The sequence below is a fragment of the Condylostylus longicornis genome, unplaced genomic scaffold, assembly GCF_029603195.1.
Source record: "Condylostylus longicornis isolate FDR11 unplaced genomic scaffold, ASM2960319v2 ptg000135l, whole genome shotgun sequence".
Classification (NCBI taxonomy): domain Eukaryota; kingdom Metazoa; phylum Arthropoda; class Insecta; order Diptera; family Dolichopodidae; genus Condylostylus; species Condylostylus longicornis.
In genome coordinates this window covers 4,907,674-4,926,541 of record NW_026578103.1, presented here as the reverse complement: position 1 = coordinate 4,926,541, position 18,868 = coordinate 4,907,674, and the positions used below count along the sequence as shown (strand labels likewise).

The window sequence follows — 18,868 nt, the reverse complement described above, 5'->3', positions numbered from 1 at the left end:
ACCTAACACCTATACCCAATACTTCCGCACATTACTCTGGTTACCCAAGCTAAAGTTAGAAATGAAATTAAGTCCAGCTGTAAAAATAAGAAAGCCCCAGGATTTGACCTTATTACAAACGAGATCCTTAACAACCTACCAAAAAAAGCGGTAACTATGCTAACTTTTATAATAAATGCTGTTTTTCGCTTGCAACATTTCCCCAGCATGTGGAAAGTGGCAGAGGTAATTATGTTACAAAAACCTGGAAAGCCGCCAAACGACGTAAAATCCTACAGGCTCATTTCACTCCTGCCATTGATCTCTAAGGTTTCCGAAAAAATTCTTCTGAGAAGACTAAAACCAATTATCGAAAGTTCAAATATCATCCCCAACCATCAATTTGGCTTTAGGGAGAAACACTCAACGGTTGATCAAATTCATCGCATTACAGATGTAATAGAACAATAGAGGTGTGGCATGCGGGCCTTATGGTCAAACTTGGAAACTGTTTGCCTAAACAGTATGTGAGTTTTTTAACATCATATATGTCTGACAGGGTATTCAGAGTAAAGGTAAGAGACGAATATTCAAATTTGTACAACATCGAAGCGGGAGTTCCACAGGGTAGTATCCTGGGCCCCATCCTCTACCTATTGTATACATGCGACCTTCCGGTACCAGAAAACGTTGTTGTGGCTTTGCTGACGATACAGCTTTGCTAACAACCGATGCCGACCCAAATAAAGCAGCAAGCAAATTACAAAAGGCCAGCGACCTTGTCTACGATTGGACAAAAAAATGGAACATTAAATTAAACGAGATAAAGTCAGTTCACATCAACTTTACAAATAAACATATAAACCAGCACACACCTATCTACATAAACGGCACAATAGTCCCATTCCAGACAACCGCAAAGTATCTAGGGATGACTCTAGACACAAAGTTAAAGTGGAAAGAGCACGTCAAAATAAAAAAAGCCGAGCTGAATCTGAAGTACAGCAAACTTTATTGGCTATTGGGTAGAAACTCCAAGCTTTCAATGCGTAACAAGATATTGATTTATAACCAGGTAATAAAACCAGTATGGCTATACGGCGTACAACTTTGGGGATGCGCAAAGCAGACACATATTCAGAAAATACAACGGTTCCAAAACAAGGTTTTGAGAAACATGGTCAACGCACCTTGGTACGTTCGTAACTTCGACCTTCACAGAGATTTAAAAATTAATTTTGTCAAAGATGAAATTGAAATTGCGGCCAATAAGCATAACAACAGGTTACGAGATCACGTCAACGCTGAAGCCAAACGGCTTCTTGACGAGTCTCATATCACAAGAAGACTCAAGAGAACCAAACCAATTGATCTAACCAACTTCTGTTAACTGGCACATATGGGCATGCCTGATACATCAGATTCAACTTGGGGGGACCACTGGGTTACCTGAAGTTTACATTAAGTAGCTTATAAGATCAACAAAATAATGCTGATGGTTGGTCCTTTGGGACCAGTTTTAGTTACAAATTAAAAAAAAAAAAAAATATTATTTGGATTTGTATTAGCTTATCTATTTCAACTTCATTGACATTGGCATACTTCTTAATTCCAATTTCAAAGTGAGACTATTCATTTGGCATTTGAATAACTTGATTTTCTCATATTATTAACTGAAATAAAATTTTTAATTAAAAATGATAAAAAATAATAGCTCAGCAGTTCTACTTTTAAATGGCTTGATTTTTTTTTTTTTGGTATGGTTTCTTCTACCTTTTCAATATCTTGTTGGCAGTTCCATTTTAAAAATTCCGAGAGAGTTAGTATGTTTGTTATATCCTTCCCGGAAGCAACAAGACGATCGGCTGTTCGCTTACAGACACCAACAATTTTGTCCGGCGCTCTTTTTTCATGGCGGGCTCTGTATAGTTCCATGTAAATTTATTAATTCACAAAAAAATATTTTTTAGATTCTTTTCCAAAAAATAGAACATGGTCTTATTTCTATATTGTGTTAAAGGACTGTCACTTAGAAAATGCAAGATTGAAATAGTTCATGGTAAACGGGTAAAAAAAGCGCCGAAATTGCTGAAACATCATGAGATAAGGATGAGCTAAGTGTGCAGAAAGAAGTAGTTTTCAACTCATTCCCAATTTTTGAGTAAACTGCAACAGTATGAAACGTGATTTGTTTTCTCGATCCTCCGAAATGGAAACTTTGGATTTCTTCAGCATATTTGGCGGAGTAATTTTCGCTGGAGTCCAGATGGATTAATAATTCATTATTTTTTAAATTGTCTTTTAAGTTCCGAATTTGTTGGTATTGGTGTATGATTCTACCTTGGTTGTCCAAAAATCTCAGTATCATTGTATTATATTCTTTCATCAAATCATCTACATATGTATGTACCTTTACAGTTATAGTTTTTTTTTATGACTTTTTTCAAAACTTTATCTTTAATTGACAAAATTTTATTTTCCTTTTTTAGTTTTAAATAACTTCTGTTTTTCTGCTTCCTGTTTTTTTGTAGCATCAGTTCTCTTGAATTTTTCTTTCCTGGCATTTTATAACATCTTATTAACATTTAATTTAGTATTTATGTAATTATTTAAGTTATTTTGGTAAGGAAAAATTGGGTTACTTAGAAAATTTTAAGTAAGCTCTCAAAACAAGTCATTAGCGTGGCAACGTGTCATTGGCGTGATCATATACTATGTACATATTGGCCAAATTAACACGCCAATCTAATGACAAATTCCGGGTTTTTTTTAAATAAATCGAAAAGTTTTACATATATTTACGTCGCAAAAAATTTGATAAAAACTATTTCAAATATTATTCAAATTATAATAAAAAAAATAAAAATTTTTAGAAATTTTAAAGTAAAATTACTTACCACAAAAATGATAATTTCACTTGTGGCACTTAACTTTTTAGCACTTTTCCAAAAATTTTTTGAAAAAAGTGCTTATTAGTTTCACTCTGTCCGTCCGTCCGTCCGTCCGTCCGTCCGTCCGTCCGTCCGTCCGACCGTCCGTCCGTCCGTCCGTCCGTCCGTCCGTCCGTCCGTCCGTCCGTCCGTCCGTCCGTCCGTCCGTCCGTCCGTGTGTCTGTTTACAAAACTTCTACATTCTTAAAGATAGAAAGCTGAAATTTAATACGTACATAGATCTTTACTAGAAACTTATTTTCGTAGAACAAAATTTTTACCTATCTCCCCCCCTCTAGAAGTTATACCACCCCAAAGCACTAAAAATAGCCTATTTTAACTATTTGTTGCAATGAAACCATAAGCATTTTTGAAATTTTGCAAACGCAGAAAGGCAGTAGCTTCCTTCCCCTAGCGCAGTATACTATAGCTAAACTTTAGAAAAACAAAATGGCCGTTCAAATTTACCGTTATCTAAAGTCCTTTTTTTCCAAATTTTTGATCTCGTTTTTCTTCTAAACCCCATAATGTAGAACTTTGAAATTTTAGCAGCTTTTAGACATTAATAAATAATTCATTTCGTTAGAAGAAAATTTTTTTCCATCTCCACCCCCTCTCAAGTTATGGCCTCTTGAAATTTGTAAAATTTGCATTTTCGCCGCCTTATATTTCTGAAACCGCAAGCTTTTTCAAATTTCTATAAACGCAAAAAGTTAACGGTAAATTCCATGATATTAAAAAATATAATTATTTTTCTTAACTCATACAATTAAACCTTAAAATCGAGCATTACGTTAACCCCTGCTTATATTAATTTTTGCTTTATTTCAAAGACTGCATAAATCGTTCATCCTAAACATATGCAATCCTAGAAATAGTTTTGTATATGAATGAAAATAATTTTAATGGTGTGATAGGTATACATACTCGTAGACTGTATTTAAAAGCAGAATTTTCACTTGTTGAAGGGAAAAGTGCTACAATACAAACCATTGGTTTGACCCAACTTTATTTCTTTTTTAATTCCTAAAAAAAAACACTTTTCACATTAAAAAAGGCACGCACTGACCTTGTCCACGTAACAACTAAATACTTAGGGGGTTTTCGTTTATTCAGTTCTAGAATAGTTCCAGCTTGTAGTACGTTCGAAAATTCACGAAACATACACTGAAAATATAGATAGTTCGGGAACTACTGGGAACTTGCAATTAAGTGCATTAATTTAGTTGCTGCCTCATGAAATTTCTTTTTAGCACTTTCCCCAAAAAATTTCGAAAAAAAGTGCTTATTAGTTTCACCCTGTCCGTCCGACCGTCCGTCCGTCCGTCGTCTGTCCGTGCGTCTGTTTACAAAACTTCTACACCCTTGAAGATAGAAACCTGAAATTTTATACGTACATAGATCTTTACTAGAAACTTGTTTTCGTAAAACAAAATTTTTACATATCTCCCCCTCTCTATTTCTCTGAAATTTTGCAAACGCATAAAGGCAGCGGCTTGCTTCCCCTAGCGGGATAAACTATAGTTAAACTTTAGAAAAACAAAATGGCCGTTCAAACTTACTGTTTTCTAAAGTCTTTTTTTTCCAAATTTTTGATTTCGTTTTTCTTCTAGACCCCAACCTGTAGAAGCTTGAAATTTTAGGGGCTTTTAGATATTAATAAATAGTTCATTTCGTTAGAAGAAAATTTTTCTTCATCTCCACCACCTCTCAAGTTATCGCCTCTTGAAATTTGTAAAATTTCATTTTTTGACACCTTATATTTCCTAAACCGCAAGCTTTTTCAAATTTCTATAAACACGAAAAGCTAACGGTAAATTCCATGACATTAAAAACTATAATCATTTTTCTTAACTCACACAATTAACCCTTAAAATCGAGCATTATGTTAACCCCTCTTTATATTAACTTTTGCTTTATTTCAAAGACTGCATGTAGGCATTATCCTAAATATATGCAATCTTAGAAAAAGCTTTGTATACATAGAGTGTATTTAACAGCAGAATTTTCACTTGGTGAAAGGAAAAGTGCTACAATACAAACCATTGGTTTGACCCAACTTTATTTTTTTTATAAATTTAAAATTCAAAAAAAAAATTTTAAATTTCAAAATGGCAGTATTAAAGAGTTATTAAAGTAAGTTTTCTTTAAGTCTTCAAATCTTGTTAAACTTTCCTTATTTTGCAGTGAATTGGAAGGCGAAAAGTATTGGGATACAATTTCATAAACAATGTAATTTTTGTTATTTTCGAACAAGTGGTTATTCGGAAGTTTCAGAATTTGTAGACTGCGTAAACAAAAAAAACTTAGCTAAAGTTTTTGCAACCTGTTTAACGTTGCAATTCAATTCTGTATTCAAATTTCATTAGAAATCAAAAATCAAACTTGAAATAATGAATTTTTAGATGTTTATTTGATGTAGTAGGCTTAGCGACAGCCACACTAGTGACAAATTCGTAACTTATCATAAAGCTTTTACTAAAGCAATGAAAAAATTTAAATTTTTTTTTTTGTGGTAACGAACTATTACCCAGCATTTACACATACAAGTTACTTGCAAGCAAGTTTGTATAATATTAATTGTCAATTAGTTTTTCGAAATGTCAAATTACTTGCTATTATGACGTAGGCGTTTAGCAAGTTAATTTTTGAAAATGTCTTTGAGATGAAAACAACTAGCAATATATATAATTGTTTATAAATTTTAGAAACCATAAGTTTGCTAAGTTTAATTTTTTCAAAACAAAATTCAAAAATTTTAAATTAAAAAAAAAAAATCAAAACAACAAATTTTTTTTTGTGAATTTCTCAATATGTCAAATTACTTGCTCAAATTACTGGCAGCAAAATTTTCTTGCAAGTTGAACTGCAAGTAAACAAGCAAGTAGAAATATTTCAATGTGTTAGTAAAATTTTTGTATGTATTGCAACTTTCTTGCAAGTAACTTGTACGTGTAAATGCTGGGTTAATCTGTCAGCAAATTAGGAAGTTTAAAATATTTAAACATTTTTTTTTTTCCTAAAATTATTCGGGGACATCAAATAGAAATATTTCTGTAGAATAACCCATATGCAATTTGTTCAGACGTAGTCACTTATCCACAAATAAAAGGTCGTTATGCGATAGCAAAAATTTACATTAAGGCGTGTAGATGCAAAAAAGAAAAAAAGAGATGATGCAGTTATTTACATTTTGAAATCGTTATTTACATTTTCATTCTTAATCGCTTTGTGACCTTCATTTTAATTTCCAGTTCCAAAAAATATGCAACTCGGATGCAATTTAAAAACACTTTGCTCGTAATTTAATTTAAAAAGAAAATATCAATAGCGTCTTAGATTTTGTAAACTTTAATGTATTAAAAATTACAATAACATACAATATTTTTTGATTTAAAATACATATAGCAATAGACAATTATGTAAAAACTTTTTATTGTTAATGTTTTTTAATAAATATTTTATACCGAAATAAAACATTTAATATTTTTATATTTTATTTAATGTTTTAGTGTTTAAAAACATAATAGTCAAAAAGAAGTTTAAAAAAAATCTTAATGGGGTTATTAATTGTACAACCTAGGTTATAATTATTTAAAATTTTTTTTTTATTTTTAATTTCATTTGGCAACACTATTTTTAACATTTTTATTTTAACATAAATAAGTAGGCACTTAATTTCATTCCAATCTTGAGTGAATCGACTTTTATTTATTAATTAACAGAATCGATTTTCCTATTTTACTCAATTAATTTTTTTTTTGTTAACAGTTTTTATACAATGTACATACATATGTACATAAGTACTTCAAATTATTTGAAAATTTTCATACTAGATTTCTTAAAATATACATACATATATACTCATACGTGTATAACAATTTTTAAATATTTAAGAAGAAATCGTCACAGTAACCTCTTCTAATACAAAATATTGTTTCTTATTTAAACATACTCAATTAATTATGTGTTCTGTATGTATTTAATATATGTATAAACGTTATTGAAAACTTTTCTGTGCATTTTATAATCTCTTTATAAGTACAAATTTAAACTTGCTTTTTGAATTATTGTTTTTGTGCAACAATTTTTATTCTAAAACTGTAGTGTTATTATGTATGTAATACCTTCAATGTTAGAACAATTTTTATAAAACACATTTATTTTTATAAGTTAATAGATTTTAACATTTCTTAATAGTAAAGGAAGACTTTTTAGAAATAATATTAAATTAGTAAAGAAAAACTATTGACAGAAACCTGTCAAATACTTTTTAATAAAATAAAATCTCTTTCAAAAAAATAACAAAGTTAAAGATATTTGCTTTAAGCAATTAAATATCAACAAACGCCAATAATATTCACAACAAATTTAATTTTTTTAATATGCAAGGCAGTGAATTGCTTATTTTGATATGACGTACATACATATATATTTTTGCATCTTTGTATAATGCACATGTGTTAAAAATTATAATTTAAATGTTACTCGATTAAATTTTTTGATTGACATAAAAGCAGTAAGCATATTTTTCTAATTTCGATTTGAAAATTAATTGTTATTGTTCTCCTAAACGTTGTAGTAAGTAACACCAGTAATTTTGTTGTCTTTAAAAATTAAAACGTTTACAATTTAATTTGCTCTAAGTATATTGCTTTTTTTTTAATATTTTTAATAAGTTTTAAAAAGTATGTTTCTTCAAATAAAAATTCGAACATAAAATAAATTTTTTCTGGAACTTAATGTAAAAGCAAAAGGTAGTAAGCAACTGGAAGCGTTTACAAATTTCTGTTAGTTATAGGTTATTTGCACTTTTTGTAGTTGACGTGGGATAAACATATGTATATGTTTATTATATGTACATACATATGTACATATATAAGTATGTACATAATATGTATGTATTTATTTTCCTTTCTATTTAACATTATATGCAAAAATGAATTAAATTTTTTTGTACTTAAATTACAGTTTTGCTTGCTTTAATATTGATACCAAGCTGGACGTCTAATCCATCTTAACCTTTGATTTATTTGGTCTGAACGAATTTTAATGCTAGCACCTTCTGCAGCACGAACAGTTTCTTTGACCTAAAATTTAGATGGAAAATGATTATTAATAATAATTGACTTACATTGTGTTATATAGTAGCTTACGCTTTGCATGAGATTTTGGGCGTTTCCAACTAACATTTCTGTTGCTTCGCGGTCTTCTTCAGAACCTTGTGCACCAAGCATTGTAGCTTTGACAGTGGATAAAATTTTTAATTGTGTACCAATTGTTGGGATTCTCTCACAAACTTGCAAAAGATTTGTACGTATTCGTCTATCAGTGCATTGTCTAGCGAGTTCCTTAGCTAAACGGGTTACATCTTCGGATGCTTCAGCAATTTGTTTTGCAGTTGCAATTAATTCACGCTTGCTACCTTTAGAGTCTGCCCGTACAAGTTCTGACAGTCTAGCCATTAAAACAGCCATGCGTTTTGCTGCCGCAATAATTTCGTTATCCTTTGATGACCATTGTCTAACTTCTTGATGCAATCCACGAGCTGCTTGCTGAAATTTAACATTTTGATAATTGAAGAAATAATTAAGAAATTTAAGATTTTTACAAAATTTAGACAATATTTTGTTAAATAAAAGGTATGTAATGTTTACCAGTATTGGTTGATTCGCGTGTGGCATAGCATGGAAAACACGATCATCTTCATCATCTGTTTCTGGGGGTGGTGGCCTTATTGGAACAGATGGAGCTTGTTCCCTTGGAAGTGGAGGTCTAGGTGGAGCACGGTCAACTACAATTTTTTTCAATAATTATGTATCAATATTAAAAATTTTTAATTGAACAATACCATTAGATATATGCAAAGACTCCAAATTTGGCGGTTGTGGAATATCTGGTGTATGAGTAATGGCACCGCGTACATCTCGAACGGCGTTCAATAACTAAAATACAAAAATTTAAATGAGCAATATGCAATAAAAGCAACATGAATAATAATATACATCTTTGTTAGACTCTCTCCAAGCGTGAGCTGCATTTGGATCATTGATATTGGTAGCAACTAGTTTTGCGTTTTGTACCATTGCAGGTAAGGCTCTTTCCAGTCTGTTGGCAGCAGCATTAAGTTTAGCAGTGAAATGAGGATCTTCGGAATTATCTGCTTCTTGTTTGGCAACCAATAGAACCCTGTTTACTAATCTAGCTATATTTGACGTGTTATCAACCATTTTTTGAGGTTGCTTGTTAGCAATGGCATCTTCACATAAGACCGTATATTTTTTCATTTGCTCTTCTGAAATTTTAATAAAGTCGGCTGGATCTGTCGCTTGGTCACAAAGTGTTCTCATACGCAATACGGTATCAGCATATTGTTGTTTTAAATTATTGAAATGTTCGTCAGCAGCTTTACTTTCAGGATAATTCATTTTGATGCGTCCGGCGTTTATTAATTGTGGAGTCAAACTGTCTACTTGCGTTGCAGAAGAAAGTAAAACTTCAGCTATCTTTTTGTTACCACAAGCACCACCAGCAGCAACCATTCGACTTGTTTTTGAAGCACGGTCGCTGAATGCTTGTAAATTATTAGCTTTGTGGCCGAAATTTTGGTCCCTTCCTGGAGTACCCTCTGGTACGTTGACTGCATCTGTGAATTGTTTCAAAGGCGTTGAAACATCCATAAAGTCTTCCACGACCCGATTGACTAATGCATTCTGAATTTTTTCTTTTAATTCATGCAACTTTTGATTTAGTTTTCTAGATATTTCTTGGGCTTCCGGTGAATTTCCTAAACCAGCTGCACATAATTTACCCAAACGATTTGATAAACTTTCAACCTCATCGCAAAGATCTAAGATTTCTGCTTTTTGGTGTCCAGGAACTCCTTCGGCAACTTTACGTCCCTCATCAACAATTAGAGCTATGGCACGTTGACCCAGTCCTTTATCATCAACATTTGGATTTGCCAACCAACGGCATGCTTGTTCTAAACGTCCACGCACTGTATGCGCAGTTTGTTGTAACCCTGCTTTATCAACTCCAGCAACCGCATTTTGAATAACATGCTCGAGATTACCCAAACGCTCGCGAATTTCACGTGCCAAAGTTTCTGCTTGTGGTGAATGACCTTTACTATCCTGCCTCAATTCACATAGTGCATTTGTCATCGTTGAAATATCATCAGCTAATTTATGAATTGTAGCACCATTTTGCGGTAAGCATCTATCAGCCACACGATGTGCATTTTCAATGATTTGCCTTAAAGCTTTTTCACCAACACCACCTCTTAATGCATATGGATTGCCTAACCAGTCAAAAGCGGCCTCCATTTTATTTCTAATAGCATTCATTAATTTTTTCAGAACGGTTAAATTATCTAGTTCACTTGTGTCTTCATCATATGTTGTTAATTGCAATACACGAATAATTTCTTGTATTTCATCGGTCATTCGGTGTGCCAAATAATTACGATTTTCAGCTGCTTCTTCAGCACCTTTACCACCTTGTTCCATTATGTGAATATAAACCTTCATGCTACATATTAAAATTGGTGCAAGAATTTTTACTTGTTCTAAGCATCGTACCAATATTTCACTATGAACTTGATGTGTCAATTCTTTTTCACGCGCTGATACTTCCCTTGATACTTTACTCAAACAAGGACTTAAATCTTTTAAAAATTGTATTAAATCTTCCATAGTATCAATGACTTCAGCTATTGCCAAATAATCTAAAACTCTTTTACATTCGGCAATAATTTTTCTTACTTCGGATTCATCGAAACATAAAAGTAAAGACGATGTTCCCTGCAATATGCCACGACTACCTTCAATTAATTTTTTTCGTGCTGGTCCAGAATATGGATCAGATCTAAGCATGCCAGATGCCTCTTCAAGTAATTGTGATGCATTTTCAACGCGAACAAGCGATGTGGGCATATCTTGCTTAAGAATTTTGTCATCAGAACTATTTATAGTCTCTTTTCCAACTTTAACTAAATTTGTAACAGCCAATGATACTGCTTGGACTGGACGACTAAGATCCGGCATTGCATTCCCATCTTCCGCTTCTTCATGTAAGATCACTAATCGCGAAACCTATAAATAAGAAGAAGTAAAATAATTAATTTATATAAATTTAATAGAAAACTTTCTAATAGAAAAATTGAATGTTTACAACTTTAATTTTTATGAGTCATATGCATTTTTGTATATGTGTATGTTTTAAAAATTTATGTATTCGTTCTGAAAGAATAAAAGATTAAGTCATTGACTTTATTATTTAGCATTGGTTTTTGTTTTTTCATTTATTTTTACAACAGTTTTTCACGCGTTAAATCAGTCACTTTCCTTCGTTTTTCTTCATATTTCAATTTGTAGAATATTTGCTTTTTATAGCAGTGACGTCAGAACGAAAATTTATTTAAAAATAATTGTGTTTGTGTGTTCGAGGTGATCTTAAAAAAAATATTTATAAAAAAATCCATTTTTTATTTTTTTTATTTTGTCATTTAACAGCAGTTTTTTCATATAAATTGTATACACATAATTTTTATGATTAAAATGGGATATGGTTTAGGATTTAAAAAAACAAGAACATAACATATGTGTACTGTTAACAGAATATTGGAGATGGTATTTTTGTCTTTTAAAAGTTAAAATAAAATCAAATGCTTTGTAATATGCAAAACACCATGTACTACATATTCAAAGTTAAATCATATTTAAGAGATGATCACATCGTTTGATTGAAATATTTTTTTTTTACGAAATTGCTAAACGAATACTTTTACCCAAATTAGATAGGCAATATATTTTTCACTTTTTATACTTAGTAAGTAATAGAAAAAAAATAATATTAAACACCTATACGTGTATGCATGTGTTAATTCCTAGCTAGACAAATTCAATTCCTTCAATCCCCAAGCATCGGTTTCCATTTTTTAACAGAAATAGCAGTTTGTTCATTAAATTGTTTTTTTTTTTCCTTAAATTTTGCTCTCTAATTAAAAGAATTTTTTGGAAATTAAACTCATTTAATATTATAAAACATAGTCCCAGCCCCAAAATCATTATTGACACAGATTATCAAAACGTAAAATTAAATTAATGTTTTAATATTTTATGTAATCTTATCGAATTTTATAGTTTCCTCTTTATCTCGCTTAATTTTTTTCTCAATCACCATTATATTTCGAAGTATTTATTATACTTGAAGCATTTTAATAATTAAAATAACTAAATTTATAAAATTTAGTTTAATAACACATGGAAGTTAGAACACAACTACACATGAAATAGAATTTCTTGTTCACAAAATAATTTTGCCAAGCCTATAGTAACTATCCTTTGCTCATTCACTACCAGCGTTGCCAAAAGCAAAGATTTATCTCCAAGATGAAGGTTTTTTGGGCATATTTTTTGTACAAAACTTCAAAATAAGAGTTGTAAAATTTTTAAATTTTCCATACAAAAATATCTTCAAAATTAAGGTTTTTGGTAAATTGGCACCATTGATCCTAAAAGTAACTAATAGGCAACTTCCTAACAGAAAACTTTTGGTATTCTCCACTTTATTTAATTCTATATTAATCGACTTAAGGCAATAACTAATGCGCATTCGGATTATAAATTTTTTTTTGATGCCTGATTTTTTTCGAATTTAAATAGTGATATTTTTGCTCTCTACTTTTTTTAATTTAACTTCAATTGAAGAGCGTAAAAATTTTTTTTCATTGAATCTTCAAAATGAAGATTTTATTTTAAAAAAATTAAGATATTTGGGCTGGTCTATTTGGCAACACTGCCCCTAACTAACAATTATTATATTGCATAGAATTAAGTTTTCATGAAATTGCTGTTCTTAGAGCTCCTAAATATAAAAGTACTAGAGGTTATAATCGGTTTTTAAGAATCAAATATTTTATCTGAATCTGCCTTGAAAGATACAAATCGATAAAGTTCGATAGAATGATATTAGTAAGTATATGACGGTAATTTAAAAAAAAACCTAATTTTGATAGCTCAAATTCAATTTAGATTTTGCATAAAATTTACATATTGTATGCAAAAATGATATCCAATCAAAAGATCATATTAACGATAAAAGTTCGATTTATTTCTAATTAATTAATATATGGTTATTTTAATTTTTCCAATAATAAAAAAAATACTAATGTTGTCAGCACATAAACGACCGCAAGCGTTTATGAAAACGACTTTTAAATACTTTTTTTCAAATTTTAAGGATGCTAGCAAGCTTTTAGTTAACATGTACCTACATAGTTCATTTTATGCAATCCAAATTTCATTTCTTAAGTTCGTTAATCAGTTGCGGTAACAAACACAACTGAAAAAGATTATATGTAGTGTATATAGCCCCTAAAGTGAAAGTTCAGTGATTTAACACCCTAAATTTAAACATTAAATTTCTAAGAAAATTCTTAATTCTTTTTCTGTATATATGGGCAAAAATTTAAATTTCACCCGTAGTAAAAATTTAGTTGCTAACACCTAATGATCCATGAAAAGTTAAATGGCTTATCGCACTATCTGATGAAGCTTATACATACAAAATGGAAATTATTAATAAAATATTTCCTTAAAATGATCAAAAATGTAAAATCAATCTTTAACATAGCCAAAACAAACTCAGGTATAAATTTTCAAAATTGGTTTAAAAATGTACAAATAAGCCCAAAATTCGCTAAAAAAAGTGGATTCGCTTCGCTACCATGGAGAAATGTTTTTCAACCGAAAACTCGATATGCGACTTTTGGTGCCATCACATTACCTCCCTTCTTGTATGCAATGCGATTAAGAGAGAAATGTTTACATGTTTATATAATATGTAAGTGTGTGTACTATTTATTTAGTAGAAATCTGTTTGCCATTGTACATGTATATATATATATATGTATGTATATTTATATACAACATATTGTGCTGAAACATTTATAACCAGAAAACGTATACAGTTATATTGTGCAATATGGTCATAATAAAACTGAAAATTAATCATCAGCAAAAAGTTAAATTGTCTGTTGTTAAGTTTTATTTTATTAAGTAATTCTAATTGGATGATGAATCATTTTATTTTTAATATATTCGTGCTTTTTTGCGCAAAAAAATTTAGTTCTGGATACAGAAAAAACCAAACATAGCATATTATATAATTTGATTATTTTTTATTTCGTGCTAGATAAATTCAAAATAAAAAATTTTATACAAAAAGTCATATTGATATTAAGTTTTTTCTGAAAGCGGAAAAAGGTGCATAAAATATTAAGTACTTATAACAAAAATTATTTAAGCCTATTGCCGATTTTGTACATCAAAGTCAGCGCAAAAAATTAAAAATCACCTCTGTGTCAATTTAAATGTTAACTAATGCATATTGATAAAAATTATTATAAGGAAATCTGATTTACTTATCAGAGCCGAATCATACTTTCATCAAAGATTTCAGGTCAAAGCAATGCTTTGTAAAGTTTCAGATTTCCCTCGAACAAGTGAAAATGCTTTCTTTAAAAAAAAATTTACTTAAAAAATATTCTTAGTTGCATACATAAGTACATAGCTATAATATATCAAAAAAATATTTACATACGTATTATGAAAAAATAAGAAATTATTGCATACTTTTAGGATGTTAACAAAAGCCATAACATAATAAATTATTTGATTCGTCAGATAATTAAACTACATAATTATCTTTTAAATGAAATTTTGATCACAACGATTTTGATTTACCGCAAGTTTTTTTTTTGTTTTTATGCAAACTTAGAAAAGCTGCCACAGTTTCGGAAAAAACATGAAGCCGAAAATAAAAATCTTAGGAGGCAATAACCTAGAAGACCTATGTATATACATATATGTGGAAAAAATTTATTGTGACCAAATAAATTCTTTGTTAATTTCTTCAAAGTGTTAAAATCTTGGAGTTTCAAAACTTTCGGTTTAAAATAACAATTATATTAAAATTTTGAAAAAAAAAATAACTATCAGTTCCAACGGCCATTATATCACTATAATATTGAATATTATGCCTTTTCTCAATAGAAGACTATAGTTGCTATTTCTCCGTTTTTGGAGAGTTTAGAAGTAGTTTGGGATTTTGATAAAATAAATTCTCAACAAGTGGCATTTTAAGGGCTTTTAGAAGCCATATTTTTTAGAGAAGTGAAAGATGAATGTAAGCATTTTCATTAAGGAATTTAAATGATCTTATGACTAAAATCAAAATTATAAATTTTATTGAAAATACAAAAAATTCTAGTACAAATATGTAAATAAAGTCAAACAATATGAGTCAGAAAAACGGATCCTCGTTAGTAAAACAGAAATGCATTGGCCAGACATATAAATGTTGTATGTATGATACAAAGTACATTATAATAAATTCAAAATTTACATTACGAATTTTAAAATACATATTTACGAAATTCCATTATATGTATATGTATAAAGGTAGACAGTGGAAAAGCAAGTATTGTCCGAGCCTTATATTTGGGTAAACGAACTTTGTATTTTATTTTCACTATATAGAAAATTGTTATACAAGTGCTCTAAAAAAATTAGTTCTGGTGCATTCACATTCGAATGAAATTGGTGTACATATGAGACATACACATTATTAAATCAAAGTTTTTGAATCTCATAATAGTGAAATTATAATTTTTAAAATAATTAAAATTTTTCTTTTGTTTCTTTATCAATTTCTTATACCAGGAAATCATTATGGTTGTACTATAAATATAAAAAATCTAAACAGCTGATGTGTAAGGATTTTTAGAAACGAAACATTCCACAATATTACAAGTAAAATTAAGTATAATGCACAATATTACATGTACTTGTAATATTACAAGTAATATTACAACAAAAAATTTAATTGAAGTTGTGAGAATTATAAAATGGAAGGGATTTCAACACACGAAACTAAACTTTGTAATTAATTGTTGTAGTTTCTTTGTTTATAAATAAGGCAAAATTTCAAAATATAACAATAAACAACTTTTTGGCATTTTTTCAATTAGCTCTCTTGAATAAGAAGAGAAATTAAGTAGAACTATTGGATCATATACAATTTTCTTCTGTGTATAATAGCATCAAATAGAATAAAAATTCAATCACAAAAAATTATTTTTATTTGCTGAAGGTAGGAACATATGTTAACGTACATATTATACATCTGATCAAAAATAAAAATGCAAGTGAAAGAGTAAGTGGAAAAATACACAATGCATAAGTTTACCATGTAGATTATGAGTCATAATGTACATAGTCAATATAAATACATTATTATCGTTTTGATTGCTTTAAGGTCAAATATGTACTTAAAGTAACCAAAACGAAAGTATGGACATTGTGAAAAAAACAAACATAAAAAACGGATAGGACGTATTTCTGTGTGAACATAAAAAGCTTGTTACTGAACTTAAAATGATTTGGAAAATATTATTTTTCTCACAATTCAATAAGCCGTATATTAATTTGTGACTATAGCAGATTTCAATGCAAAAAAAAATTGAATTTCAATGTTTCTAATTTTTCCATTTATCTTTTACATATACTCGTACATATTTATACCCGTACGAATTCTGAGTTGATTTAGCTTTGCCTGTCTGTCTATCCGTCCGTAGGTCCGTCCCAGCGATGACTCAAAAACTAATTGAGCTAAATTCACCACATTTTCACAAATGATTTATTGTAGTAAGTGCCAGAACCTTATTTAAATTGGACATGATCGGGGTACCGGTTCGAGTTGCTGCCATACAACTTCAAAAGTTATTTGGCTTTATCTCAGAAACTATAAAAGCTATGGTATTGGAATTTCACAACAGTGAATATATTCGTAGGGCCAATGTGTCTGATAAAAGTCGTTGAAATTACTTGGCTTCTTCTGGTAGTTGTCGCACAACTTCAAAGACTATTTTGCTATATCTAAAAAACTATAAAAGCTGTAATATTGATATTTCACACAAGGGAATATATTAGTAGGGCCGAACGAAGTGCTTGATAAAATTCGTTAAAATTTCTTGGCTCTTTTTGGTAGCTGCCATACAACTTCAATAGTAGTTTGGCACACACAGTATTTTGAAAAACACAGTACTGAAATTTTGCATAAATTAATATGGTAATACGAAAACTTAAAGTCGTAGTCTGTCCCATAGTCAGTTATGACATTTATATTCGCACATAGGATAACAAATTCGTACGGGTATCACAGAGTTGACTAGGTCAACTCTATTTTTTCTCGTAAAATTTTAAAATCGAAAGAAATATTGAGATTTCCCAAAATTTTTTGAAAGTGAGACCCGAAAAAAAATAAGCGTCCAATTGGCCATCCTTAACTTTTGTGTACAGAATATTATAAACATTATAATTTTCACATGTACTTAAACGGCAATATGTAAATACTTTCTAATACACATGTGTTTATATATCTGTAAAAAATAAATGGCGGAATATTAAGAGTTATAATACAAGTGCATATGTACCATATACATAATATACTTATGTCGTAATACATTTTTTCTGCTTTTAAAGTACAAAATTTACAAATGTGTAAAGAATAATTTTGGAAAAAATGCATAAAATTTTCTTCTGCAACTAATCTAGTCCATGAAAGAAAAATTTATTTGTAAATAATTGTGTAGATAAATGTGGTAGTAAAATGCAAAATAATAAATTATAAATGAGGCAACTTCTTTTTATACTTTGAAATATGTCTGTATGATTACAATGTATAAGTATGTATTTACATATAAATGCGGCATAATCATAAGAAAATAATCGTGTTACTTGAAAACAATTGGAACGACCATTTCATTTTTTTCTCGTAGAGACGTTTGCTCCGAATGTACCTTTACAATTAAATTACGCATGCCATACTTTTTTACAACAATAATTTTACCAAAAAAAAACAAAAATACACCAGTAATACAATAATAGAATGTTTTTTGAATATTAATAAAAGAAAAAATTTTTTTGACAACTCAGAATCCTCTGAATTATTGAAATACCACGACTGTATGAAAACTTTTTTGATCAAGAATTCTGCTTAAAATTCTGTATAATGCGGGGATTTCTCTATTTCGTAAACATTTTTTAATTTGACATAAACTTTTTTGTTAACATCCAAAAAAACGATTGCTTAAATTTATTTTTAAAAATTATTTAAAAAAATGGATTTTCTGGAACTTGAAAGTAAAACATTCAAAGTGTATGAAAAACTTTTTTGACTGACTGTACAATTAGAACGTACAGTCAGTCAAAAAACCGATTTCGTTTTCTGATCATTTGTTCAAATTTTAAGAGTTTTATAAAAATATCCATCCGGTAGGTAGTTGCATTAATAATATATGTAGTGCGAAATATTAAAATTTTGGATTGTAACATATAGGACATACTTGCGCATATATCCTACACTTAAAATCTCCTGCCTATTGCCGATTTTGTACACCAAAGTCAGCGCAAACAATCAAAAATCAACGCTATGTCAATTTAAATATTAACTATTGCATATTGATAGAACTTATTGCATTTCGTAAAAGCTTACAAAAAGCATTCAGAATTTTTTGAATGCATTAATTGGTTTTCTTTGCGTTGTTAATGAACACTATATACATATTTTGGAACGGTTAAACTGTCTACAATACAGAATATTGTCTGCCTAAAGATTGTTTACGCTTTAGATTACCTTTTAGATATAGAAATTATAAAAATTAGTTGACTATATAGAAGAGACTATTTTTCCGCAATATTTTTTTTTAACAACTGTTGGAACCTTATTGTTACACTTAATCAATTATTGAACTGTTTATTCAAATTGCAGATTTTCTTCAATTAGTATATTCTGCGAATTATTTCAATTCATTTTCAAAGATCAAATTTGCTCGAATTGAAGTTGAGAAATATATATGAAAACTTTGAGTTTGGGTACCAATTTTTATTATA

General features: G+C 29.6%; 1 protein-coding gene across 1 annotated transcript in view; it reads right to left on the bottom strand.

The window, feature by feature from the left end:
• Nucleotides 1-7,663: 7,663 nt before the first annotated feature.
• LOC129615331 (vinculin) overlaps nucleotides 7,664-18,868 on the bottom strand; it is a 31,735-nt gene continuing 20,530 nt past the window's right edge. Inside the window, exons 3-7 of the mRNA XM_055530475.1 lie at nucleotides 8,915-11,005; nucleotides 8,761-8,854; nucleotides 8,567-8,703; nucleotides 8,066-8,464; nucleotides 7,664-7,999 (exon numbers count right to left, since the gene is read on the bottom strand). Coding sequence (XP_055386450.1) covers nucleotides 7,892-7,999; nucleotides 8,066-8,464; nucleotides 8,567-8,703; nucleotides 8,761-8,854; nucleotides 8,915-11,005 — 2,829 coding nt within the window. The 3' untranslated portion in view covers nucleotides 7,664-7,891. The remainder of the gene's footprint in view (nucleotides 8,000-8,065; nucleotides 8,465-8,566; nucleotides 8,704-8,760; nucleotides 8,855-8,914; nucleotides 11,006-18,868) is intronic.